At 37.4% G+C, this 23820-nt stretch overlaps 1 protein-coding gene across 1 annotated transcript; it reads right to left on the bottom strand.

Moving 5' to 3' along the window:
• Positions 1-1424: 1424 nt before the first annotated feature.
• Positions 1425-23786, bottom strand: LOC309825315 (cytochrome c 2; the record flags this gene model as incomplete). Its single annotated transcript, XM_082658859.1, has 2 exons — positions 1425-1573; positions 23618-23786. The coding sequence occupies 2 exons, from the start codon at positions 23784-23786 to the stop codon at positions 1425-1427; spliced, it is 318 nt and encodes a 105-aa protein (XP_082514985.1).
• Positions 23787-23820: the final 34 nt, after the last annotated feature.

Genomic DNA, 23820 nt, shown 5'->3' with positions numbered 1-23820 from the left:
TCACAGCTTTTTCAACCACATTCCCCTCACTTTGGAAACCTTCTGACAGGAATATCTTCTCAGTAGTGGCATTTGCTAGTAAGTTAACTAGCTAACATATTCCTAGGACATGTTGAAAAGTCACCAAGAATTGGAGTAGAAGATCTAAGTTTTGGTTCTGGCACCAGGTCTTTCTAAGTCTCACTGTAGAAGGTAAACTTCACCTTACAGAGGTGTTGTCGTGAAGTGGAAATGAGATAATGAATATCTTATCCTCACCCATAATGACCCTGACCAGTCCATTATCCACCTCTCCGGTAAAGAAACAGCTTGTCCTTGTATGGGGCCGTGTCGTTTGGGTGACAGGGTACTTGTAGGATTTCAAAGCCATTTCAGGGGCCATCTCAGAGCCACCGTTCCCTTCCACACGGGCCCTGTTGTGGACCTGCCCCACCATGCCTCATTCCCACTTACTGTGAAGTGGGAGGTCTTTTACATTTAGGGTGAGGGTTGTTTTTCTTTCTCCCTCTCTCTCAGGGTCCCTGCTATCCCTCCCTACAGTCCAGCCTTATATTACTCAGGATTAGAAGGGCATCATAAAAAGATTAATTCAGAAAAAGAATGTTATGTGATATAAATGCATATTAACATGGAACATGCTTTTCTCCTTCTCTCTAGGTTTTATTTTATGTCACCCATGGTCAACAATTGCCTTTTTTTCCCCAATGATATTCCTAAGATCACATATTTGCCTTCATCTTCCCTACTTTTTTTCCCTTAAAGTTACTTTAAGTATTGTTTATAATAAAAGGCAAACATATAACCAAACAGCTTAATGAAAATTAAACTTAATGTCTGCTATATTTACATTTAAATTGCAGAGAAATAAGTATGTGGAAGCTATCTCCATCATCAACAGCAGTTGCTAGGCCTATAAAATATTTGTGCATGTAGAGACTACTGAAGAGCAATGTTTCAGTTTCCTTCCCTCTCTTCCTCCATCCTGACCTTGTCCACATCCTTAGCGACCAGATAAAATCAAGTTCAGACTCTGAAGGACATTTGATCAGTAGATTACACACAATCAAAAATATCAACTTTTGGGCTTCCCTGGTGGCACAGTGGTTGAGAGTCCGTCTGCCAATGCAGGGGACGCAGGTTCGTGCCCCAGTCCGGGAAGATCCCACATGCCGCGAAGCGGCTGGGCCCGTGAGCCATGGCCGCTGAGCCTGCGCATCCGGAGCCTGTGCTCCGCAACAGGAGAGGCCACAACAGTGAGAGGCCCATGTACAGCAAAAAAAAAAAAAAAATCAACTTTTATTTTAAAATGTTAAACTTACTACAAGCTGATCAGGAAAGGTCAAATATGACTTCTTCAAACATGCAATATTTGAAATAGGAAAAATTTGGCTTATAACTAATAATTTTTAAGTTGTAAGAGCATCTCATGAAGATGTTGCCTGTTTCAAATACTCAATAAGATCTTCTCTCTCACTCTTCTTTTTAAGACCAGCAAAGACCATTTTAGTTCCAGGGATATATTTTTTTGGGTTCTCCAAATATTCCATCAGAGTCTCCTCTCCCCAGATAACACCTATAAAGGTGAAAATAAGTTTTAAATTTGTGAAGTTACATTTGTAAGGTTTACTTTCTGATGTGACCCACATTTGTGAACAAAAGATTACTCTTGGACTCAGTAGGAAGGTTATTATAACTGAGAATACTTAGTTTCTGACCTACAAGAAAATTCCAAAATTAGTCTTCGGTGATCTACTCTTGGGCTTCTTTGTAGAAATCCAATGCTGTTTAAGATTATCTAAGGTACACCAATGACCAACCCAGACATGTTGGGCCTAAGCAGTATGCCATCCTCCTAGAATCACAGAGAATTCCTTCTATCTTAGAGATCAATTAACCAAAATCCTCATTTTGCAGATGAGTAAATGATGACCCAAAGAGAGGATAATAACTTACCCTAAGATGACAAGGCTATATAGAGTAAAGAACTGGTAACTAGTAACTTATATTTCCATGTTTTTTTGTTTCTCTTTTTCCCAATCACACCAAGCTGCCTCTGTCAGGATCTCTAACAAAAACCTATGAGTTCAGGAATCCAGTTTTACAATGAGAGAGAGAGGTTGCATCCAACGTTTTTCCTTTCTAAAGCCAGTTGAAAAGAACATGAACAAAGGGAAACAGAAATGCTAGTTCCACTTTCAATAAAATTTTTGAGTGAGTGCCTCTACCACCAAACTTGATACACTTAGAAGACTACCAAGGACATAAAACCTGGACCAGAGTGAAAGGACACTTTTCACTAATTTCTAAAGAAGAGAAAAGTTCTCCAAAATAGGTGACAAATCCTGAGGTGCAGAGTCATAACCCTCTGTTGGGCCCAAAGAGAGTAGAGTACATATTGGCTGGCTGTGAAAGTCTCCCTAAATTCAATTTGATAACATGGAGGGCCAGGGGAGCCAGGAGTAAAGAAGAAAACACATCTTTAAAAGAAAGATTCTACCTTGTAATAGGATAAAAGAGAAACTTGAGGTGTTGGATAACCCTGGAGCTGCCCGTCTTTGTCAGCTGAAGAGCCAAATAACCCTGCAGCAAACATATACACATACACATAGCTCTAACACATAACTGTGGGTGAGGAAGATCTTATAACCAACTGGAACACTCAGATCCTCACTCTTACTGTCCTTCTGCAAATAACCAATCAAGGACAAATTGTCCTAATCAAAAGATGAGTAGTAATCAGAAAGGAATCACCATGAAAGAGTACCGAAAACACACACACAACATACACACACACAGCAGAAAGGAATATAAAAAAAGTTAAATGAAATATACACAACAAAAATTATATACACCAAGCAGAAAAAATCAGGAGCACATTCCCATGGATTCAGAAAAGGTTTTTGTTATTTGTAATGAGGTAGACGGACCTAGAGTCTGTCATACAAAGTGAAGTAAGTCAGAAACAGAAAAACAAATACCGTATGCTAAAGCACATATATGGAATCTAAAAAGAGGTACTGGGACTTCCCCGGTGGCACAGTGGTTAAGAATCTGCCTGCCAATGCAGGGGACACGGGCCCTGGCCCGGGAAGATCCCACCTGCGGCAGAGCAACTAAGCCCACGCACCACAACTACTGAGCCTGTGCTCTAGAGCTCGTGAAACACAACTACTCAGCCCACATGCCACAGCTACTGAAGCCTTTGTGCCTACAGCCCATGCTCCACAACAAGAGAAGCCACTGCAACAAGAAGCCAGTGCACTGCAACAAAGAGTACCCCCACTCAGTGCAACTACAGAAAGCCTACGCACAGCAACAAGGACCCAATGCAGCCAATGATAAATAAATTTATTTTTTAAAAGTAAATTTATTTTTAAAAAAATAAATAAATTTTTAAAAAATAAATTTACTTTTAAAAATAAATAAATATTTAAAAATAAATAAATAAATTTATTTTTGAAAATAAATTTATTTTTTTTAAATAAATAAATATGGGGACCTTCAAGATGACGGAGGAGTAAGATGTGGCGATCGCCTTCCTCCCCACAAACACATCAAAAATACACCTACAGGGCTTCCCTGGTGGCGCAGTGGTTGAGAGTCCGCCTGCCGATGCAGGGGACATGGGTTCACACCCCAGTCCGGGAAGATCCCACATGCTGTGGAGCGGCTAGGCCCGTGAGCCATGGCCGCTGAGCCTGCGCACCTGGAGCCTGTGATCCGAAACGCGAGAGGCCACAACAGTGAAAGGCCCGCGTACTACAAAAAAAAAAAAATACACCTACATGTGGAACAGCACCTACAGAACACCTACTGAACGCTGGTAGAAGACCTCAGACTTCCCAAAAGGCAAGAAACTCCCCACATACCTGGGTAGGGCAAAAGAAAAAACAGAAAAAAAGAACAGGGACAGGACCTGCACCTCAGGGAGAGAGCTGTGAAGGAGGAAAAGTTTCCACACACTAGGAAGCCCCTTCACTGGTGGAGACGATGGGGGGTGGTGGGGGAGAAACTTCGGAGCCATGGAGGAGAGCACAGCAACAGGGGTGCTGAGGGCAAAGCAGAGTGATTCCCGCACACAGAATCGGTGCCGACCAGCACTCACCAGCCCGAGAGGCTTGTCTGCTCACCCGCCACGGCAGGCAGCGCTGAGAGCTGAGGTCGGGCTTCGGAGGTCAGACCCCGGGGAGAGGACTGGGGTTGGCTGCAAGAACACAGCCTGAAGGAGGATAGTGCGCCACAGCTAGCTGGGAGGGAGTCCAGGAAAACCTCTGGACCTGCCTAAGAGGCAAGAGACCACTGTTTCGGGGTGCGCAAGAAGAGGGGATTCAGAGCTCCGCCTAAACAAGCTCCAGTGACTGGGCGAGCCGCGGCTATCAGCACAGACACCAGGGAGGGGCATGAAATGCTAAGGCTGCTGCTGCAGCCACCAAGAAGCCTCTGTGCAAGCACAGGTCAGTATCCACACCTCCCCACCCATAAGCCTGTGCAGCCCGCCACTGCCAGGGTCCCATGACCCAGGGACCACTTCTCGAGGCGAACATACGGCGCGCCTCAGGCTGTAGCAACATCACGCCGGCCTCTGCAGCCTCAGGCTCGCCCCGCATTCCGTACCCCTCCCTCCCCCTGGCCTGAGGGAGCCAGAGCCCCTTAATCAGCTGCTACTTTAACCCCATAATGTCTGAGCAGGAACAGACACCTTCAGGGGACCTACATGCAGAGGCGGGGCCAAATGCAAAGCTGAACCCCAGGAGCTGTGCAAACAAGAAGACAAAGGGAAATTTCTCCCAGCAGCCTCAGGAGCAGCAGATTAAATCTCCACAATCACCTTGATGTACCCTGCATCTGTGGAATACCTGAATAGACAAGGAATCATCCCAAAACGGAGGCCATGGACTTTGGGAGCAACTACAGACTTGGGGGTTTGCTTTCTGCATCTAAATTGTTTCTAGTTTTATGTTTATCTTAGTTTAGTATTTAGAGCTTATTATCATTGACAGATTTGTTTATTGATTTGGTTGCTCTCTTCCTTTATTCTTTTTATAAATATATATATATTTTTCCTTTTTCCCTTTTTGTGAGTGTGTAACTGTATTCTTCTTTGTGTGATTTTCTCTGTATAGGTTTGCTTTTACCATCAGTCCTAGGGTTCTGCCTGTCTAGTATTTTTTCTTAGTATAGTTTTTAGTGCTTGTTATGATTGGTAGATTTGTTTTCTGGTTTGGTCTCTCTCTTCTTTCTTTCTTTTATTACTTTTTTAAATTTTTAACAATATTTTTTATTTTAATAACTTTATTTTATTTCTTTTCTTCTTTTTTTCTATCTTTCTTTTTCTCCCTTTTCTTCTGAGCCGTGTGACTGACAAGGTCTTCGTGCTATGGCCAGGTGTCAGGCCTGAGCCTCTGAGGTGGGAGAGCTGAGTTCAGGACACTGCTCCACCAAAGACCTCCCAGCCCCATGTAATAGCAAACGGCCAAAGCTCACCCAGAGATCTCCATCCCAACGCTAAGACCCAGCTCCACTCAACAACAAGCAAGCTACAGTGCTGGACACACTATGCCAACCAACTAGCAAGACAGGAACACAACCCCACCCATTAGCAGAGAGGCTGCCTAAAATCATAATAAGGTCACAGACACCCCAAAACACACTACCGGACATGGTCCTGCCCACCAAAAAGACAAGATCCAGCCCCATCCACCAGAAAACAGGCACCAGTCCCCTCCACCAGGAAGCCTACACAACCCACTGAAACAACCTTACCCACTGCGGGCAGACACCAAAAACAAAAAGAACTACGAACGTGCAGCTTGAGAAAAGGAGACCCCAAAGACAGTAAGTTAAGCAAAATGAGAACACAGAGAAATACACAGCAGTTGAAGGAGCAAGGTAAAAACCCACCAGACCAAACAAATGAAGAGGAAATAGGAAGTCTACCTGAAAAGGAATTCAGAATAATGATAGTAAAGATGATCCAAAATCATTGAAAAAATACAAGAAATGCTTAACAAGGACCTAGAAGAACAAAAGAGCAAACAAACAATGATGAACAACACAATAAATGGAATTAAAAATTCTCTAGAAGGAATCAACAGCAGAATAACTGAGGCAGAAGAACAGAAAAGTGACCTGGAAGATAAAATAGTGGAAACAACTACCACAGAGAAGAAAAAAGAAAAAAGAATGAAAAGAATTGAGACAGTCTCAGAGACCTCTAGGACAACAGTAAATGTAACAACATTCGAATTACAGGGGTCCCAGAAGAAGAAGAGAGAAAGAAAGGGACTGAGAAAATATTCGAAGAGATTATACTTGAAAACTTCCCAAATATGTGAAGGGAAATAATCAATCAAGACCAGGAAGCGCCGAGAGTCCCATACAGGATAAATCCAAGGAGAAACACGCCAAGACACATATTAATCAAACTATCAAAAATTAAATACAAAGAAAAAATATTAAAAGCAGCAAGGGAAAAACAACAAATAACATACAAGGGAATCCCCATACGGTTAACAGCTGAACTTTCAGCAGAAACTCTGCAAGTCAGAAGGGAGTGGAAGGACATATAGAAAGTGATGAAAGGGGAAAAGCTACAACCAAGATTACTCTACCCAGCAAGGATCTCTTTCAGATTCGACAGAGAAATGAAAACCTTTACAGACAAGCAAAAGCAAAGAGATTTCAGCAACACCAAACCAGATTTACAACAAATGCTAAAGGAACTTCTCTAGACAGGAAACACAGAGAAGGAAAAGACCTACAATTACACACACAAAACAATTAACAAAATGGTAATAGGAACATACATATCAATAACTACCAAAAATGTAAATAGATTAAATGCTCCAACCAAAAGACACAGACTGGCTGAATAGATACAAAAACACCACCTGTTTAATGCTGTCTACAAGAGACCCACTTCAGCCCTAGGGACACATACAGACTGAAAGTGAGGGGATGGAAAAAGATACTCCATGCAAATGGAAATCAAAAGAAAGCTGGAACAGCAATTCTCATATCAAACAAAATAGACTTTAAAAAAGACTATTACAAGAGACAAAGAAGGACACTACATAATGATCAAGGGATTAATCCAAGAAGATATAACAATTGTAAATATTTATTCACCCAATATAGGAACACCTCAATACATAAGGCAAACGCTAACAGCCATAAAAGGGGAAACTGACATTAACACAATCATAGTAGGGGACTTTAACACCCCACTTTCACCAAAGGACAGGTCATCCAAAATGAAAATAAATAAGGAAACACAGGCTTTAAATGATACATTAAACAAGATGGACTTAATTGATATTTATAGGACATTCCATTCAAAAACAACAGAATACACTTTCTTCTCAAAGGCTCATGGAACATTCCACATAATAGATCATACCTTGGGCCACAAATCAACACTTGGTAAATTTTAGAAAACTGAAATCGTATCAAGTAACTTTTCTGACCATAATTCTGTGAGACTATATATCAATTACAGGAAAAAAACTGTAAAAAATACAAACACATGGAGACTAAACAATACACTACTACATAAGCAAGAGATCACTGAAGAAATCCAAAAGGAAATCAAAAAATACCTAGAAAGAAATGACAACGAAAACACAACGACCCAAAACGTATGGGATGCAGCAAAAGCACTTCTAAGAGGGAGGTTTATAGCAATACCATCCTATGTTAAGAAACAAGAAACATCTCAAATGAACAACCTAACCTTACACCTAAAGCAATTAGAGAAAGAAGAACAAAAAAACCCCAATGTCAGCAGAAGGAAAGAAATCATAAAGATCAGATCAGAAATAAAAGAAGGAAACAATAGCAAAGATCAATAAAACTAAAAGCTGGTTCTTTGAGAAGATAAACAAAATTGATAAACCACTAGTGAGACTCATCAAGAAAGAAAGGGAGAAGAAACAAATCAACAGAATTAGAAAATGAAAAAGGAGAAGTAAAAACAGCCACTGGAGAAATACAAATGATTATAAGAGATTACTACAAGTAACTATATGCCAAAAAATTGGAAACCCTGGAAGACATGGACAAATTCTTAGAAAAGCACAACCTTCCGAGACTGAACCAGGAAGAAATAGAAAATATAAACAGACCAATCACAAGCACTGAAATTGAAACTGTGATTAAAAATCTTCCAACAGACAAAAGCCTGGGACCAGATGGCTTCACAGGCAAATTCTATCAAACATTCAGAGAAGACCTAACACTTATCCTTCTCACACTCTTCCAAAATATAGCAGAGGGAGGAACACTCCCAAACTCATTCTACAGGCCCCCATCACCCTGATACCAAAACCAGACAAAGATGTCACAAAAAGAGAAACCTACAGGCCAATATCACTGATGAACATAGATGCAAAAATCCTCAACAAAATACTAGCAAACAGAATCCAACAACACATTAAAAGGATCATACACCATGATCAAGTGGGATTTATGCCAGGAACACAAGGAATCTTCAATGTATGCAAATCAATCAATGTGATAAACCATATTAACAAATTGAAGGAGAAAAACCATATGATCATCTCAATAGATGCAGAAAAAGCTTTTGACAAAATTCTACACCCATTTATGATAAAAACCCTCCAGAGAGTAGGCATAGAGGGAACTTACCTCAACATAATAAAGGCCATATATGACAAACCCACAGCCAACATCATTCTCAATGGTGAAACACTGAAACCATTTCTAATAAGATCAGGAAAAAGACAAGGTTGCCCACTCTCACCACTATTATTCAACAAAGTTTGGAAGTTTTAGCCACAGAAATCAGAGAAGCAACAGAAATTAAAGGAATCCAAATCAGAAAAGAAAAGTAAAACTGTCACTGTTTGCAGATGACATGATCCTGTACAAGGAGAATCCTAACAATGCTACCAGAAAATTACTAGAGCTAATCAATGAATTTGGTAAAGCAGCAGGATACAAAATTAATGCACAGAAATCTCTTGCATTCCTATAGACTAATGATGAAAAATCTGAAAGAGAAATTAAGGAAACACTCCCATTTACCACTGCAACAAAAAGAATAAAATACCTAGGAATAAACCTACCTAAGGAGACAAAAGACCCGTATGCAGAAAACTATAAGACACTGATGAAAGAAATTAAAGATGATCCAAACAGATGGAGAGATATACCATGTTCTTGGATTGGAAGAATCAACATTGTGAAAATGACTCTACTACCCAAAGCAATCTACAGATTCAATGCAATACCTATCAAACTATCAAATGGCATTTTTCACAGAAGTAGAACAAAAAATTTCACAATTCGTATGGAAACACAAAAGACCCCGAAAAGCCAAAGCAATCTTGAGAAAGAAACATGGAGCTGGAGCAATCAGGCTCCCTGACTTCCAACTATACTACAAAGCTACAGTAATCAAGACAGTATGGTACTGGCACAAAAACAGAAGTATAGATCAATAGAACAGGAAAGAAAGCTGAGATAAACCCACACACATATGGTCACCTTATCTCTGAGAAAGGAGGCAAGACTATACAATGGAGAAAAGACAGCCTCTTCAATAAGAGGTTCTGGCAAAACTGGACAGCTCCATGTAAAAGAATGAAATTAGAACACTCCCTAACATTATATACAAGAATAAACTCAAAATGGATTAAAAACCTAAATGTAAGGCCAGACACTATGAAACTCTTAGAGGAAAACATAGGCAGAACACTCTATGACATAAATCACAGCAGGAACCCTTTTGACCCATCTCCTAGAGAAGTGGAAATAAAAATAAAACTAAACAAATAGGACCTATTGAAACTTCAAAGCTTTTGCACAGCAAAGGAAACCGTAAACAGGACGAAAAAACAACCCTCAGAATGGGAGAAAATATTTGCAAACGAAGCAACTGACAAAAGATTAATCTCCAAAATATACAAGCAGCTAGTGCAGCTCAATATCAAAAAAAGAAACAACCCAATCCTAAACTGGGCAGTAGACCTAAATAGACATTTCTCCAAAGAAGATATACAGACTCCCAACAAAAACATGAAAGGATGCTCAACATCACTAATCATTACAGAAATACAAATCAAAACTACAATGAAGTATCACCTCACACCAGTCAGAATGGCTATCATCAAAAAATCTACAAACAATAAATGCTGGAGACGGTGTGGAGAAAAGGGAACCCTCTTGCATTGTTGGTGGGAATGGAGGACAGTAAAAAACTAAAGATAGAACTACCATATGACCCAGCAATTCCACTACTGGGCATATACCCTGAGAAAACCATAATTTAGAAAGTGTCATGTAACACAATGATCATTGCAGCTCTATTTACAATAGCCAGGTCATGGAAGCAACCTAAGTGTCCATCGACAGATGAATGGATAAAGAAGATGTGGCATATATGTACAATAGAATATTACTCAGCCATAAAAAGAAAGGAAACTGAGTTATTTGTAGTGAGATGGATGGACCTAGAGTCTGTCATACAGTGTAAAGTAAGTTAGAAAGAGAAAAACAAATACCGTATGCTAACACATATATATGGAATCTAAAAAAAAAGAAAATGGTTCTGAAGAACCTAGGGGCCGGACAGGAATAAAGACACAGACATAGAGAATGGACTTGAGGACACAGGGAGGGGGAAGGGTAAGCTGGGGTGGCGTGAGAGAGTAGCATGGACATATATACACTACCAAACATAAAACAGATAGCTTGTAGGAAGCAGTCGCATCACACAGGGAGATCAGCTTGGTTCTTTGTGACCACCTAGAGGGGTGGCACAGGGATGGTGGGAGGGAGATGCAAGAGAGAGGGGATATGGTGATATATGTATATGTATAGCTGACTCACTTTGTTATATAGCAGAAACTAACACACCACTGTAAAGCAATTATACTCCAATAAAGATGTTAAAAAATAAAATTAAATAAATAAAAGTAAATAAATTAAATTAAAAGACAGTACTGATGAACCTAGTGGCAAGGCAGAAATAAAGACATGTAGAGAACGGACTTGAGGACACAGGTGAGGAAGGGGAAGCTGGGATGAAATGAAAGAGTAGCATTGTCATATATACACTACCAAATGTAAAATGGATGGCTAGTGGGAAGCTGCTGCGTAGCACAGTGAGATCAGCTCAATGTTTTGTGACAACCGAGAGGGCTGGGATAGGGAGGGTGGGAGGCTCGAGAGGGAGGGGATATGGGGATAGATGTATACATATAGCTGATTCACTTTGTTGTACAGCAGAAACTAACACAACATTGTAAATCAATTATACTCCAATAAAGACCAAAAAAAACAACTTATCAGCTAAAAAAAAAAAGGTCTTTATAAATCAAGGGCTTATAGCAGAGCTACAAAGGTTCAAGGAGATGATAAAACAGAAAGACATAAATAACAGCAAAAAGAATAGATACTACTGATAGCACAATCAGGCTTGAAAATATTGATAAAAACAAAATGAAAATAAAAAGTTTAAAACAATCATAGGAAAAATAACAGAAATAGAAGACATTTAGACAACAGGTATCCCAAATATGCACAATTGATGGCCCAAGTAAGATTTAATAAAAACAAATGAAATAGTATAAAATTATTAAAACATATAATTCAAGAAAACTTTCAAAAATAAAAGTCCTTAAAAACAAACAACTCAATCCAAAAATGGGCAGAAGACCTAAATAGACATTTCTCCAAAGAAGATATACAGATTGCCAACAAACACATGAAAGAATGCTCAACATCATTAATCATTAGAGAAATGTAAATCAAAACTACAATGAGATATCATCTCACACCGGTCAGAATGGCCATCATCAAAAAATCTACAAACAATAAATGCTGGAGAGGGTGTAGGGTGTGGAGAAAAGGGAACCCTCATACACTGTTGGTGGGAATGTAAATTGATACAGCCACTATGGAGAACAGTATGGAGGTTCCTTAAAAAACTACAAATAGAACTACCATATGACCCAGCAATACCACTACTGGGCATATACCCTGAGAAAACCATAATTCAAAAAGAGTCATGTACCACAATGTTCATTGCAGCTCTATTTACAATAGCCAGCACATGGAAGCAACCTAAGTGTCCATTGACAGATGAATGGATAAAGAAGATGTGGCACATATATACAATGGAATATTACTCAGCCATATAAAGAAACAAAATTGAGTTACTTGTAGTGAGGTGGATGGACCTAGAGTCTGTCATACAGTGTGAAGTAAGTGAGAAAGAGTAAAACAAATACCGTGTGCTAACACATATATATGGAATCTAAAAAAAAAAAAAGTGGTCATGAAGAACCTAGGGGCAAGACGGGAAGAAAGACGCAGACCTACTAGAGAATGGACTTGAGGACACGGGGAGGGGGAAGGGTAAGCTGGGACAAAGTGAGAGAGTGGTAGTGTATATAGAACATATATACACTACCAAATGTAAAATAGATAGCCAGTGGGAAACATAGCACAGGGAGATCAGTTCGGTGCTTTGTGACCAGCTAGAAGGGTGGGATAGGTAGGGTGGGAGGGAGGGAGATGCAAGAGGGAAGAGATATGGGGATATATGTATATGTATAACTGATTCACTTTGTTATAAAGCAGAAACTAACACACCATTGTAAAGCAATTATACTCCAATAAAAATGTTAAGAAGAAAAAAAAAAGTCCTGAATCTGCCAATTGGAAGAATACATGTCCAGGAAAATCTGAAACAGATCAATCAAGGCTTATACACAGCCTAGTAAATTACTAAATTTCAATACGAATTTTACTGAAACTTAGGGGGAAAAGAGTAAAATAAAAATAAAAACAAGTAACTTATAATGGAAAACAATCAGGCTGGCTTCAGATTTCTCCAAAGAAAAATTCAACATGAAGCATACAAAATCCTGAGGAAGTAAAAGTATCATCCAATCATTTTACGTCTAGCCAAACAATTCAAGTGTAATGGGAATCCATCGATCTTTTCAAACATCAAGAACTGGAGTAATATGGTTCCAGTAATTCTTTCTTGGCATAACTACTGATAGATAATCTTCTACCAACCAAAAAGTAAATATAGACACTGTGGTAAAAGCTGGGAATAAGCACTAATACAATCTAAATGTAGGACAAATGTTAAAGCAACTGTGGTAATTATAGTTACATAGGATATAAATTATATGTATCATGTCAAATCAGAAATAACAACATAAGTAGCTCAGTTAAGAGTATGAAAAAATTGGGGCTTCCCTGGTGGCGCAGTGGTTGGGATTCCGCCCGCCGATGCAGGGGACGCGGGTTCGTGCCCCAGTCCGGGAGGATCCCGCATGCCGCGGAGCGGCTGGGCCCATGAGCCATGGCCGCTGGGCCTGCGCGTCCGGAGCCTGTTCTCCGCAACGGGAAAGGCCACAGCAGTGAGAGGCCCGCGTACCGCAAAAAAAAAAAAAAAAAAAAAGAGTATGAAAAAATTGGAGGTTGTATAACCACTTTGATTCTCTCATCCTTCAGAGTGAAGAATAGACAGATATTGCTTAAAGTAGTTAAATAAAATAATAGAGGCATACAGTATAACTTAAAGTATGAATACAGCCACTAAAATTATAAAGAATAATATTACCATATAAAATTAGTTGGTAAAGGGAAAGGAATAGGGGAGTATAGGGAGACATGAATATACATAATTTCCTATCACTCATACTGGTAAGTATCCTTTTAAACTATCTGAATTTTCATATAATATAAATAGGTTTCAAAATATTTTTTAAATTATTAGTACATTTATGATTTTATGTGTCCTACTGCTTATTTTAACAGATCTGACATGACAAAAGGAAAAAGATAATAATAATAATGTTAGTTCAGCTAATATGTTAACCCCATGATATGATTTCATCAAAGGCTGAAGAAGATCTGAGTCTGAATCTTAGTTATATCACTTGTTAGCACACAACCCTGGGCAAATCATGAGTTAATTCAATTTGTTTCAATTATCATTGCCCCCAAAATGCAAACAGCATATAGTTATTCAATAACATGTATAAAGTACTATTCTCAAAAGAAAAATTGTATCCATTTACAGATGTTTAAAAAAAAATACAGATGCTCAACATCACTAATCTTTAGGGAAATGCAAACCAAAACCACAAGGAGATATCACTTCACACCCATTAGGAAAGCTATTATCAACAAACAAACAAACAAAAAACAAAATAACAAATGTTGTCTGAGATGTGGAGAACTCGGAATCCTTACGTATTGCTGGTGGGAACATAAAATGATAGAGCCCTTATGGAAAATGGTACAAGCTATTTCTCAAAAAATTAAACTCAAAATTTTCATATGATTCAGCAATTCCACTTCTGGGTATTACACCCAAAGGAAGTGAAAGCAGGAACATGAACAAATATTTATATCCTGTGTTCATAGCATCATTATTCATAATAGCCAAAACTGGACGTAACCAGAGTGTCCACTGATTGATAAACAAAATGTGGTATATACATACAATGGAATATCATATAGCCTTTAAATGGACGGAAATTATGACACATGGTACAACATGAATAAACCCTAAAGACATTATGCTACATGAAATCAGCTAGTCACAAGAAGACAAATACCATGTGACTACATTTATATGAGGTACCTAGAGTAGTCAAATTCAGAGACAAAACAGAATGGGGGTTTCCAGGGCCTGTTTAATGGGTACAGAGTTTCAGTTTGGGAAGATAAAAAACTTCTGGAGATGGATGGTGGCGATGGCTGCAGAACAATGTGAATGTGCTTAATGCTACAGAACTGTACACTTTAAAATGGTTAAAATGGTAAATGTTATGTTATACATATTTAGCTACAATTTTTTTAAACCACACTATATAAAATTATTGCCACAATCATGAATTTTGTAAAACTATACTCTAAGCAAGTCATATGGAACAATCGTCTTTAAAATATGAGAATTTCCTTATTCTTTTGAAAACTAAAATGGTCTAATTATTTCCAACACCATACATGGAAAATAAACTACGGCTGACAGTTTTCCACAATTTGTATTAAAACTGAACTACTGACTTCTTGGCTCTTCTTATCAAGTCTGTCTTTGATCAAGCTGTCCTAAAGTATTTTTTAAATCTTTATTTATTCTAAATAATATTATTTTAAAATCCTGTTCAATTAACCTAGTAAGCTACTTACATTATTTTTTTCCAGCTTTACTGAGATATAATTGATATATAACATTCTATAAGCTTAAGGTGTACAATATGTTAATTTGATACACTTACATATTGCAAAATCATTACCACCATAGCATTAGCAGAAACCTCCACCCCATCACATGATTACCATTTCTTCTTTGTAGTGAGAACATTTAAGATATACTCTCTTAGCAACTTTCAAGTATATAATACAGTATTATTAGCTATAATCACCATGTTATACATCAGATACCCAGAACTTGTTAATCCTATAGCTGGAAGTTTGTACCCTTTGACAAATATCTCCCCATTACCCTAACTCCCCACCCCTGGTCACTACCCCTCTACTTTCAATTTTTCTAAGCTTGGCTTTTTTAGATTCCACATGTAAGTGGTATTATACAGTATTTGTCTTTCTCTGTCTGACTTATTTCACTTAGCATAATGCCCTCAAGGTTCATCCAAGTTGTTGTAAATAGCAGGATTTCTTTCTTTCTCATGGTTGAATAATATTCTATTGTGTATATACAGTACATCTTCTTTATTCATTCATCCACTGATGGACTCTTAGGATATTTCAATATCTTGGCTATTGTAAATAATGCTGTAATGAACATGGTGGTGCAGATATCTCTTCAAGATTCTGCTTTCATTTCCTTTGAATATATACCCAGAAGTGGGATTACTGGATCATATGGTAGGTCTATTTTTAACTTTTTGAGGAAACTACATATTGTTTTCCACAGTGGCTTACCAATTTGCATTCCCACCAACAGTGTAAAAGGGTTCCCTTTCCTCCACATCCTTCCCAATAATTGCTATTTCCTGTCTTTTGATAATAGCCATTCTAACAGGTGTAAGGTGATAATCTCACTTGCATTGCCGTGATTATTAGTAATGATGTGTACCTTTTCATGTATCTGTTGGCCATCTATATGTCTTCTTTGGGAAAATGTCTATTCAGTTCCTCTGTACATTTTTTAATCTGGTTGGTTTTTCCTCTATTGAGTTGTATGAGTTCTTTATATATTTTAGATATTTACCCCTTATCAGATATATGATTTGCAAATATGTTCTCCCATTCAGTAGGTTGCCTTTTAATTTTATTGACTGTTTCTTTTGATGTGCAGAAGCTTTTTAGTTTAATTAGTCCCATTTATTTATTTTTGCTCTTGTTGTTTGTGCTTTTGGTGTGATATCCAGAAAATCACTGTCAAGACCAATGTAAAGGAACTAGAAGTTTTATGGTTTCTGGTCTTATGTTTAAATCTTTAATCCATTTCAAATTAATTTTTGTCAGTGGTGAACAATAAGAGTTCAATTTCATTCTGCTACTTATTATTCTTATTTCATTAGTAGAACTAACAAATAATATTATATCCCCAAATAAGTCATAAGTATTAATTAAACAATCTGACTCTGGAAAATTTTATTTCTAATTATTAAATAATGTTAAAGCCAAGCCGTATACAGCCTTTTATCATTGATAAAAACCTATAATAAAAGATATATTTATAATAAGCTTTAATATGATTTTAAATCAATGTTAATAAGCAAAAAAGTCTTTAACATATTGGCAGCTAGAGGGACAAATGTTAGGTTATAACTGTTCTAAAAATCAGGACTTCAAAAGTTGACTGCTCTTATAATTGGATAATAAAATAATAAAATGACACTATAGAAAAATATTACTTTAAAAGTTAAAGAGCCATATAAATGCATACAATAAATGCAAGTTTAAGACTGATTTATTCAATAGTCTATCAATTGTAAATCCTACTGCAATAAATGCAATTCCATTCTCATACTAACTGCCTGGAGTTAGCACAGACTCCAAAGTCCCCAACAAGACTGCCTCACTTCAGACACCAGCTGCAAGTTCAGGGTCCCCAGCCCATCCAAACTTCTAACCAACTGACTATAAATTTAAGGGTTCCCAGGATTCCCTTAGGTTTTATAATTTGCAAGAACAACTCACAGAACTCAGGAAAGCACTACTTAAAAATTACAGTTTTACTATAAAGGATATAAATCAGTACCAGCTAAATGAAGAGACCCAGATGGTGAGGTCTGGGAAACTCACAAACACAGAGGTTCCTGGCCCTGGCCCTGTGGAATCATGACTCATCCCCCTCCAGTACATTGATGTGTTTACCAACCAGGAAGCTCAAGTAGAGCTTCCAGTTGAAAGTGGCCAGAGTTTTTATTGGAGTTTCATTACGTAGGCATGATTGACTGAATCACTAGCCATGTGCTTGAACTCAATCTCCAGCCCCTGTCCTCTATCCTTGGAGGTCAGACTGATATCACCTAGCCCAAAGCCTCAATTCTCTAATTACATGGTTGGTCTTTCCAGGTTGCCCAGCCCTCATCCTGAAACTATCAAGGAGCCTACCACAAGTCATCTCATTAGCATAAACACAGGCTGTAGTCCCAGAACCCAACCCTGAGTAACAAATGCTCCTATCACTGGAAAATTCCAAGGTTTTAGAGATCCCTCCCAGGAACCTGAGACAAAGACCAGACAATTCTTTATTATATAGTATCTACTAACCAGCATTTCTGCATATACTAAATACAATGATATTGTATTACTAACAACTACACTGATGTTTAAGAAGGTGATAAACATGCTTGACTTGACAAAGATTAAATTTTATTCTATGTTGTTTTAATATAAGTATTTTTATAAATTATCTATGTATTTATTTGATATATATGTGGTCCTTTACTGTGGGTGCCCCCTGAATAAAGTTATGTTGAGACCCTAACCCCTGGTACCTCAGAATGTGGCTTTATTTGGAAATAAGGTCATTGCAGGTGTGTTTAGTTAAGTTGAAAAGAGGTCACACTGAGTAAGATAGGTCTCTCAATCCAATTTTACTATTATCCTTGTAAGAAGGCCATGTAAAGACAATATGACAATGAAGGTAGAGACTAGAGTTATGCAGCTGTAGGCCCAAAACACAAAGTTTACTGGCAAACCAGCAGAAGCTAGGAAGAAGCAAGGGAAGATTGCCCTCAGGTTTCAGAAAGAGTATGGCCCTGCCAACAACTTGATTTTGCACTTCTAGCCTCCAGAACTATGAAACCATAAATTTTCACTATTTTAAGCCACCTAATTTATAGTACTTGGTTACAGGAGCCCTAGGAAACTATTACCATCCTCAAATGCTAAGATGTAGTAGTAGTGCTCTAAAACAGACTTACCATATACTCCCCACACCAACCTAGTTTGCTTGGACACCCAAGTCTAGGAACAAATGGCTTTGCCAGCCCTCCATCCTACTAAACTGTATTGCTCTCAAGGCTTTGAGAAAATGCAAAGTATCTTATTTTCACATACACAAAAAAACTGACAATCTAGACATGTGTGAACTTTGTTTTAACCAAATCATTTGACTATCTATAAGGTTTCTTTCCCAAAAATTCCAGGTAACAAAAATTTCTTTACATCTTATCTATCTGTAGTGTAAGTAACTGACAATTAGCCTTTTTGATTGTAATGTAAGTGCTGGACATTAAGCTTTTAATTGCTGAGGCATCCCCTTCAAATACATCCATCTTGAATAAATGCACTGCCAGCTATAAAAGTAGATAAAGAGCAAGGATGCCCACCCATGAAGTTCCCTTTTTTCAGAAAGGCAGACCCATATAACTGACCATTTGATTGACTGCCTTGCTTTTTCCCTTCCCATGCTTTAATTCCTGCTTTTATATTTTAAATTCACCAATAAAGAGTGAACCCACAAAACCCTAGGCACCCCACTCTCAGCCCCAATAAAAGCAAAACCCCAAGCCCACGCTCTCTTTCTACCTGATACCACACTGGGTAGCCCCACACATGCTGTGTACCCTCCAGGACATGTGAGTAATAAACTTTGTTTTTTTTCAAAGTTTCCTGATGGCTGTTGCTAAAGTAAAGTGTGTCTTGCAATCATAATAAGAACCATATCAATTATACTCCAATAAAGATGTTTAAAAAAAAAAGACTGCTGATCACATCATCAAAGCAAGTAAAATAATAATTTAAAAGTTTAAAATATTGTGAGAATTACCAAAATGTGACAGAGACACGAAGTGAGCAAATGCTGTTGGAAAAATAGTATTGAGAGACTTGCTTGGTGCAGGGTTGCCACAAACCTGCAACATCTGAGAAGTCTAATAAAGGTATGCCTGTACAAGTTTCACAAAAACAAGCAAACAAACAAAAACCGCAACAGGCTGAAACGAACTGCAAACACTATCTTACTAGAAACATTAACACAGGTTGAAATAAGTAGAATCCCTCTTTTGACAAAGTGTAAGCTACTATATGTGCACTCAAAAAATAATGCACAAGATGCCAACTCACCTTATGAAAGCCTTTCTCCTGCAACATGGTCTACAAAGCTCAATCAAATGAGGTACTTTAGTCTATACAAGCACTAAAAAACCAATTAAGGAATTTTTAAATACTAAATTCAAATCACTTATGAAGAGAACTTACAGCTGCCAATAATTTATATTTAAAACTTCTCCAAACACCAAACCCAGATAAAGACATCACAAGAAAATTAAAAAACCAATATCTCTAATGCAAAAATCCTCAACAAAATACTGGCAAGCTAAATCCAACTGCACTGTTAAAAGAATAACACACTATGACCAAGTGATATTTATCCCAGGAATGCAAGAATGGTTCAACATAAGAAAATCAACATAATATACCACATTAACAGAGCAAAAGGAAAAAAAAAACACATGATTATCTCAACAGATGCAGAAAAAGCATTTAACAAAATCCAACACCTATTCATGATAAAAACATTCAGCAATAGAAGGGACCTTGCTTAACATGATAAACAGGATTTATGGAAAACCCACAGCTAGCACCTTATTCAAGGTAAAAAACTGAAAGCTCTCCCCCTAAGATCAAGAACAAGACAAAGGACTTCCCTGGTGGCACAGTGGTTAAGAATCCGCCTGACAATGCAGGGGACACGGGTTTGATCCCTGGTCCGGGAAGATCCCATGTGCCACAGAGCAACTAAGTCCATGCACCACAATTACTGAGCCTGCGCTCTACAGCCTGTAGGCCACAACTACTGAGCCCATGTGCCACAACTAATGAAGCCCACATGCCTAGAGCCCATGCTCCACAACACGAGAAGCTACTGCAACAAGAAGCCCGCACACCGCAACAAAGAGTAACCCCCGCTTGCCTCAACTAGAGAAAGCCCATGCACAGCAACAAAGACTGAACACAGCCAAAAATAAATAAATTAAATAAATTAATTTAAAAAGAAACCAAAAAACAAACAAGACAAAACAAAGATGCTCACTCTCCCCAGAGCTATTCAGAATTCTACCGTAAGTCCTAGCCAGAGCAATTAGGGAAGAATAAGAAATAAAAGCTACTCAGATTGGAAAGGAAGAACTAAAACTATCTCTATTCACAGGTGACATAATTCTCTATATAGAAAATTGTAAAGAATCCACAGAAAATCTACTAGAGCTAATAAATGAATTTAGCAAAGTTGCACAGCACAAGATCAACATACAAAGATCAGCTGTTTCTACACACAAGCAGTGAACAATCTGAAAAGGAAATTTTAAAAACAATTCTATTAATAATAGTACCTAAAAGAATAAAATAGGTAGAAATAAATTTAATCAAGAAGGTGAAAGACTTGCACACTACAAATTACGAAATACTGATAAATTTAAGAAGACCTAAATAATAGGAAAGGCATCCCACGTTCACAGAATGTAACATTAATAGTGTTAAAATGGCAATACTCCCCAAAGCAATCTTCAGATACAATACAAGCTCTATCAAAATTCCATAGGCCTTTTTTGCAGAAATGGAAAAGGTGATCTTCAAACTCATGGAATTGCAAAGGGCCCTGAATAGCCAAAACAATACTGAAAAATAAAAACACAGTTGGAGGGCTCACCCTTCTCAATTTCAAAATTTACTACAAAGCTACAGCAATCAAAACAGTGTAGCACTAGTATAAGAATAGATGTACAGACAAATGAAAGAGAATTGAAAGTCCAGAAGTAAACCCTAACATATATGGCCAACTGATTTTCAACAAGGCTGTAAAATGATTTTTAACAATTCAACCGTAAAAGAATCTCTTCAACAAATGGTGCTAGGAACACTAGATAACCACATGCAAAAGAATGAAGTTGGACCACTACCTCACTCTATATAAAAAATTAATGATAATTAATTTTGGTTAATTAAAAGTAGGTCAGTAACCTAAATATCAATATGAGATAAAACTATAAAACTATTAGAAGAAAACATAGGGTAAATCTTTATGACCTTAGATTTCATGATAGATTCTCAGATTTTACACCCAAACACAAGCAACATCAACAACAAAAATAGATAAATGGCATTCATACAAATTAAAAATCACTGTTCATCAAAAGACATTATTTTAAAAAATGAAGACAATCTACAGAATAAGAGAAAATATTTGCAAGTCACTTATTGGATAAGGGTTTAGTGTCCAGAATACATAAAAAATCTTATAACTCAACAACAGAGGCAAACAACCCAAATAAAAAATGGGGAGAGAATATAAACAGACATTTTTCCAAAGAAAATATACAAATGGCCAACAAGCACATGAAACAATGCTCAGTATTATGGATCATTAAGGAAATACAAAGCAAACTCACCAGGCACCACTTCATACCCACTAGGACGGCAATTAAAAAAGAAAAAGAAAGAAAAGAAAAGAAAAGAACAAGTGTTGGTGACTATATAGAGAAATAAGAATCCTCCTACACTGCTGATGGAAAAGTAAAATGGTACAGCCACTGTGGAAAACAATCTGACCTTTCCTCAAAAAGTTGAACGTAGTTAACTGACTCAGCAATTCCACTCCTAGGTATAGATCTAAAGTAACTGAAAACAGGGACTTAAACACTTTTTCACAAATGTTCATAGTAGCACTATTCACAACAGGTAAAAGGTGGAAACAATCCAAATGTCTATCAACTGATGAACGGATAAACAAATTGTGATATATACATACAATGGAATAGTATTCAGCCATAAAAAAAGAATGAAATATTGATACATGCTTCAACTTCAATGAATCTTGAAAATATTCTAAGCAAAAGAAGCTAGACATAAAAGATCATGTATTACATGATTCCTTTTATATGAAATATCTGGAGTAGACAAATCCATAGAGACAGCAGATAAGTGGTTACCAAAGGATGGGGGTAGGGGGATATGGAAAGTGATTAGTTAATGGGTACAGGGATACTTCTGGGATAATGAAAAAGTTTTGAAACTAAAGAGAGGTGGTGATTGTACAACACTGTGAATACACTAAATGTTACTGAATTTTACACTTTAAAATGGCTAATTGTATGTTATGTGAATTTCATCTCAATTAGAAAAATAGAAAGAAAAATAAATAAAGTAAAATAACACAAAACAAAATACAATAAAAACCTTTCCAAACAGTTGTGTAGTAGTGATCTGAAATTTGGGCCTGTAAGAAATGGTGAGATACCAAGAACAAATTTTTTTTAATTTTACATCTTTATTGGAGTATAATTGCTTTACAATGTTGTGCTAGTTACTGCTGTACAACAAAGTGAATCAGCTATATGTATGCATATATTCCCATATCTCCTCCCTCTTGCGTCTCCCTCCCACCCTCCCTATCCCACCCCTCTAGGTGGTCACAAAGCACCGAGCTGATCTCCCTGTGCTATGCAGCTGCTTCCCATTAGCTATCTATTTTACATTTGGTAGTGTATCTATATGTCCATGCCACTCTCTCACTTCATCCCAGCTTCCCCTTCCCCACCCACCTTGTCCTCAAGTCCATTCTGTACACCAAGAACAGCTTAAAAACTAGAGTTGTACCCTATTTTTAAGTGAATGCTAATTATATACGTAAGTATATAGAGATATAGATATCTCCAAGAGTAATAAATTGCTTTGCAAAGATATTAGTCTTTTGCAACCATTTTGAATTTCAATCCTAAAATTAACTGTCATCTACACGCTTTCCACCAACAAAGAAATGATTGAATATACTTTTTCAAACTATATAACATTCCCCACACCCTGCTAAGAATCACTACTACAAATAAAAAATTGCCATTATGCCATTAAAACATAATTTGATTTTTTTTAATTTAGCTCATGCTTTTTCAAGATATATGTATTGCATAAAATGAAGTTCCTTGTATAGGCAAAAAAACTTATGCCACAGAGGATTACTAATTTCTCTGATCATAAAGATGACCAGTTATCCAAACACAGATCTTATGACATAAATCAATATTTCCATGATATAAACATGTGGATTTCATTTTTAATTCTGCAAATTGGGAAATTATTATATCAAATCCTGTGGCTTCTTCTTTGCTACAAAGTTTCTGGTTCTCTCCAACAACTGCCTAGTTTTTACCTTTGTTTTTGTTTGCAACGGTATAAGAAAATCCTGGTGCTTGTCCTGTTTTTCTGCCAAAAACGCCCCAGAGGTTTGGACCAGTTTTGTGTTTTCCACCTTTTTCCACTGTGTGGCACTGAGCATATTTTTGAACAAAGATCTTCTTGCCTGCCTCAGCATTTGCCATTTTGTTCTGCAATGAAACATTAAACCACAAACCA

The sequence above is a fragment of the Grampus griseus genome (assembly GCF_964374135.1).
Source record: "Grampus griseus genome assembly, chromosome: 7".
Classification (NCBI taxonomy): domain Eukaryota; kingdom Metazoa; phylum Chordata; class Mammalia; order Artiodactyla; family Delphinidae; genus Grampus; species Grampus griseus.
This window is presented reverse-complemented; position numbering and strand designations above follow the sequence as displayed.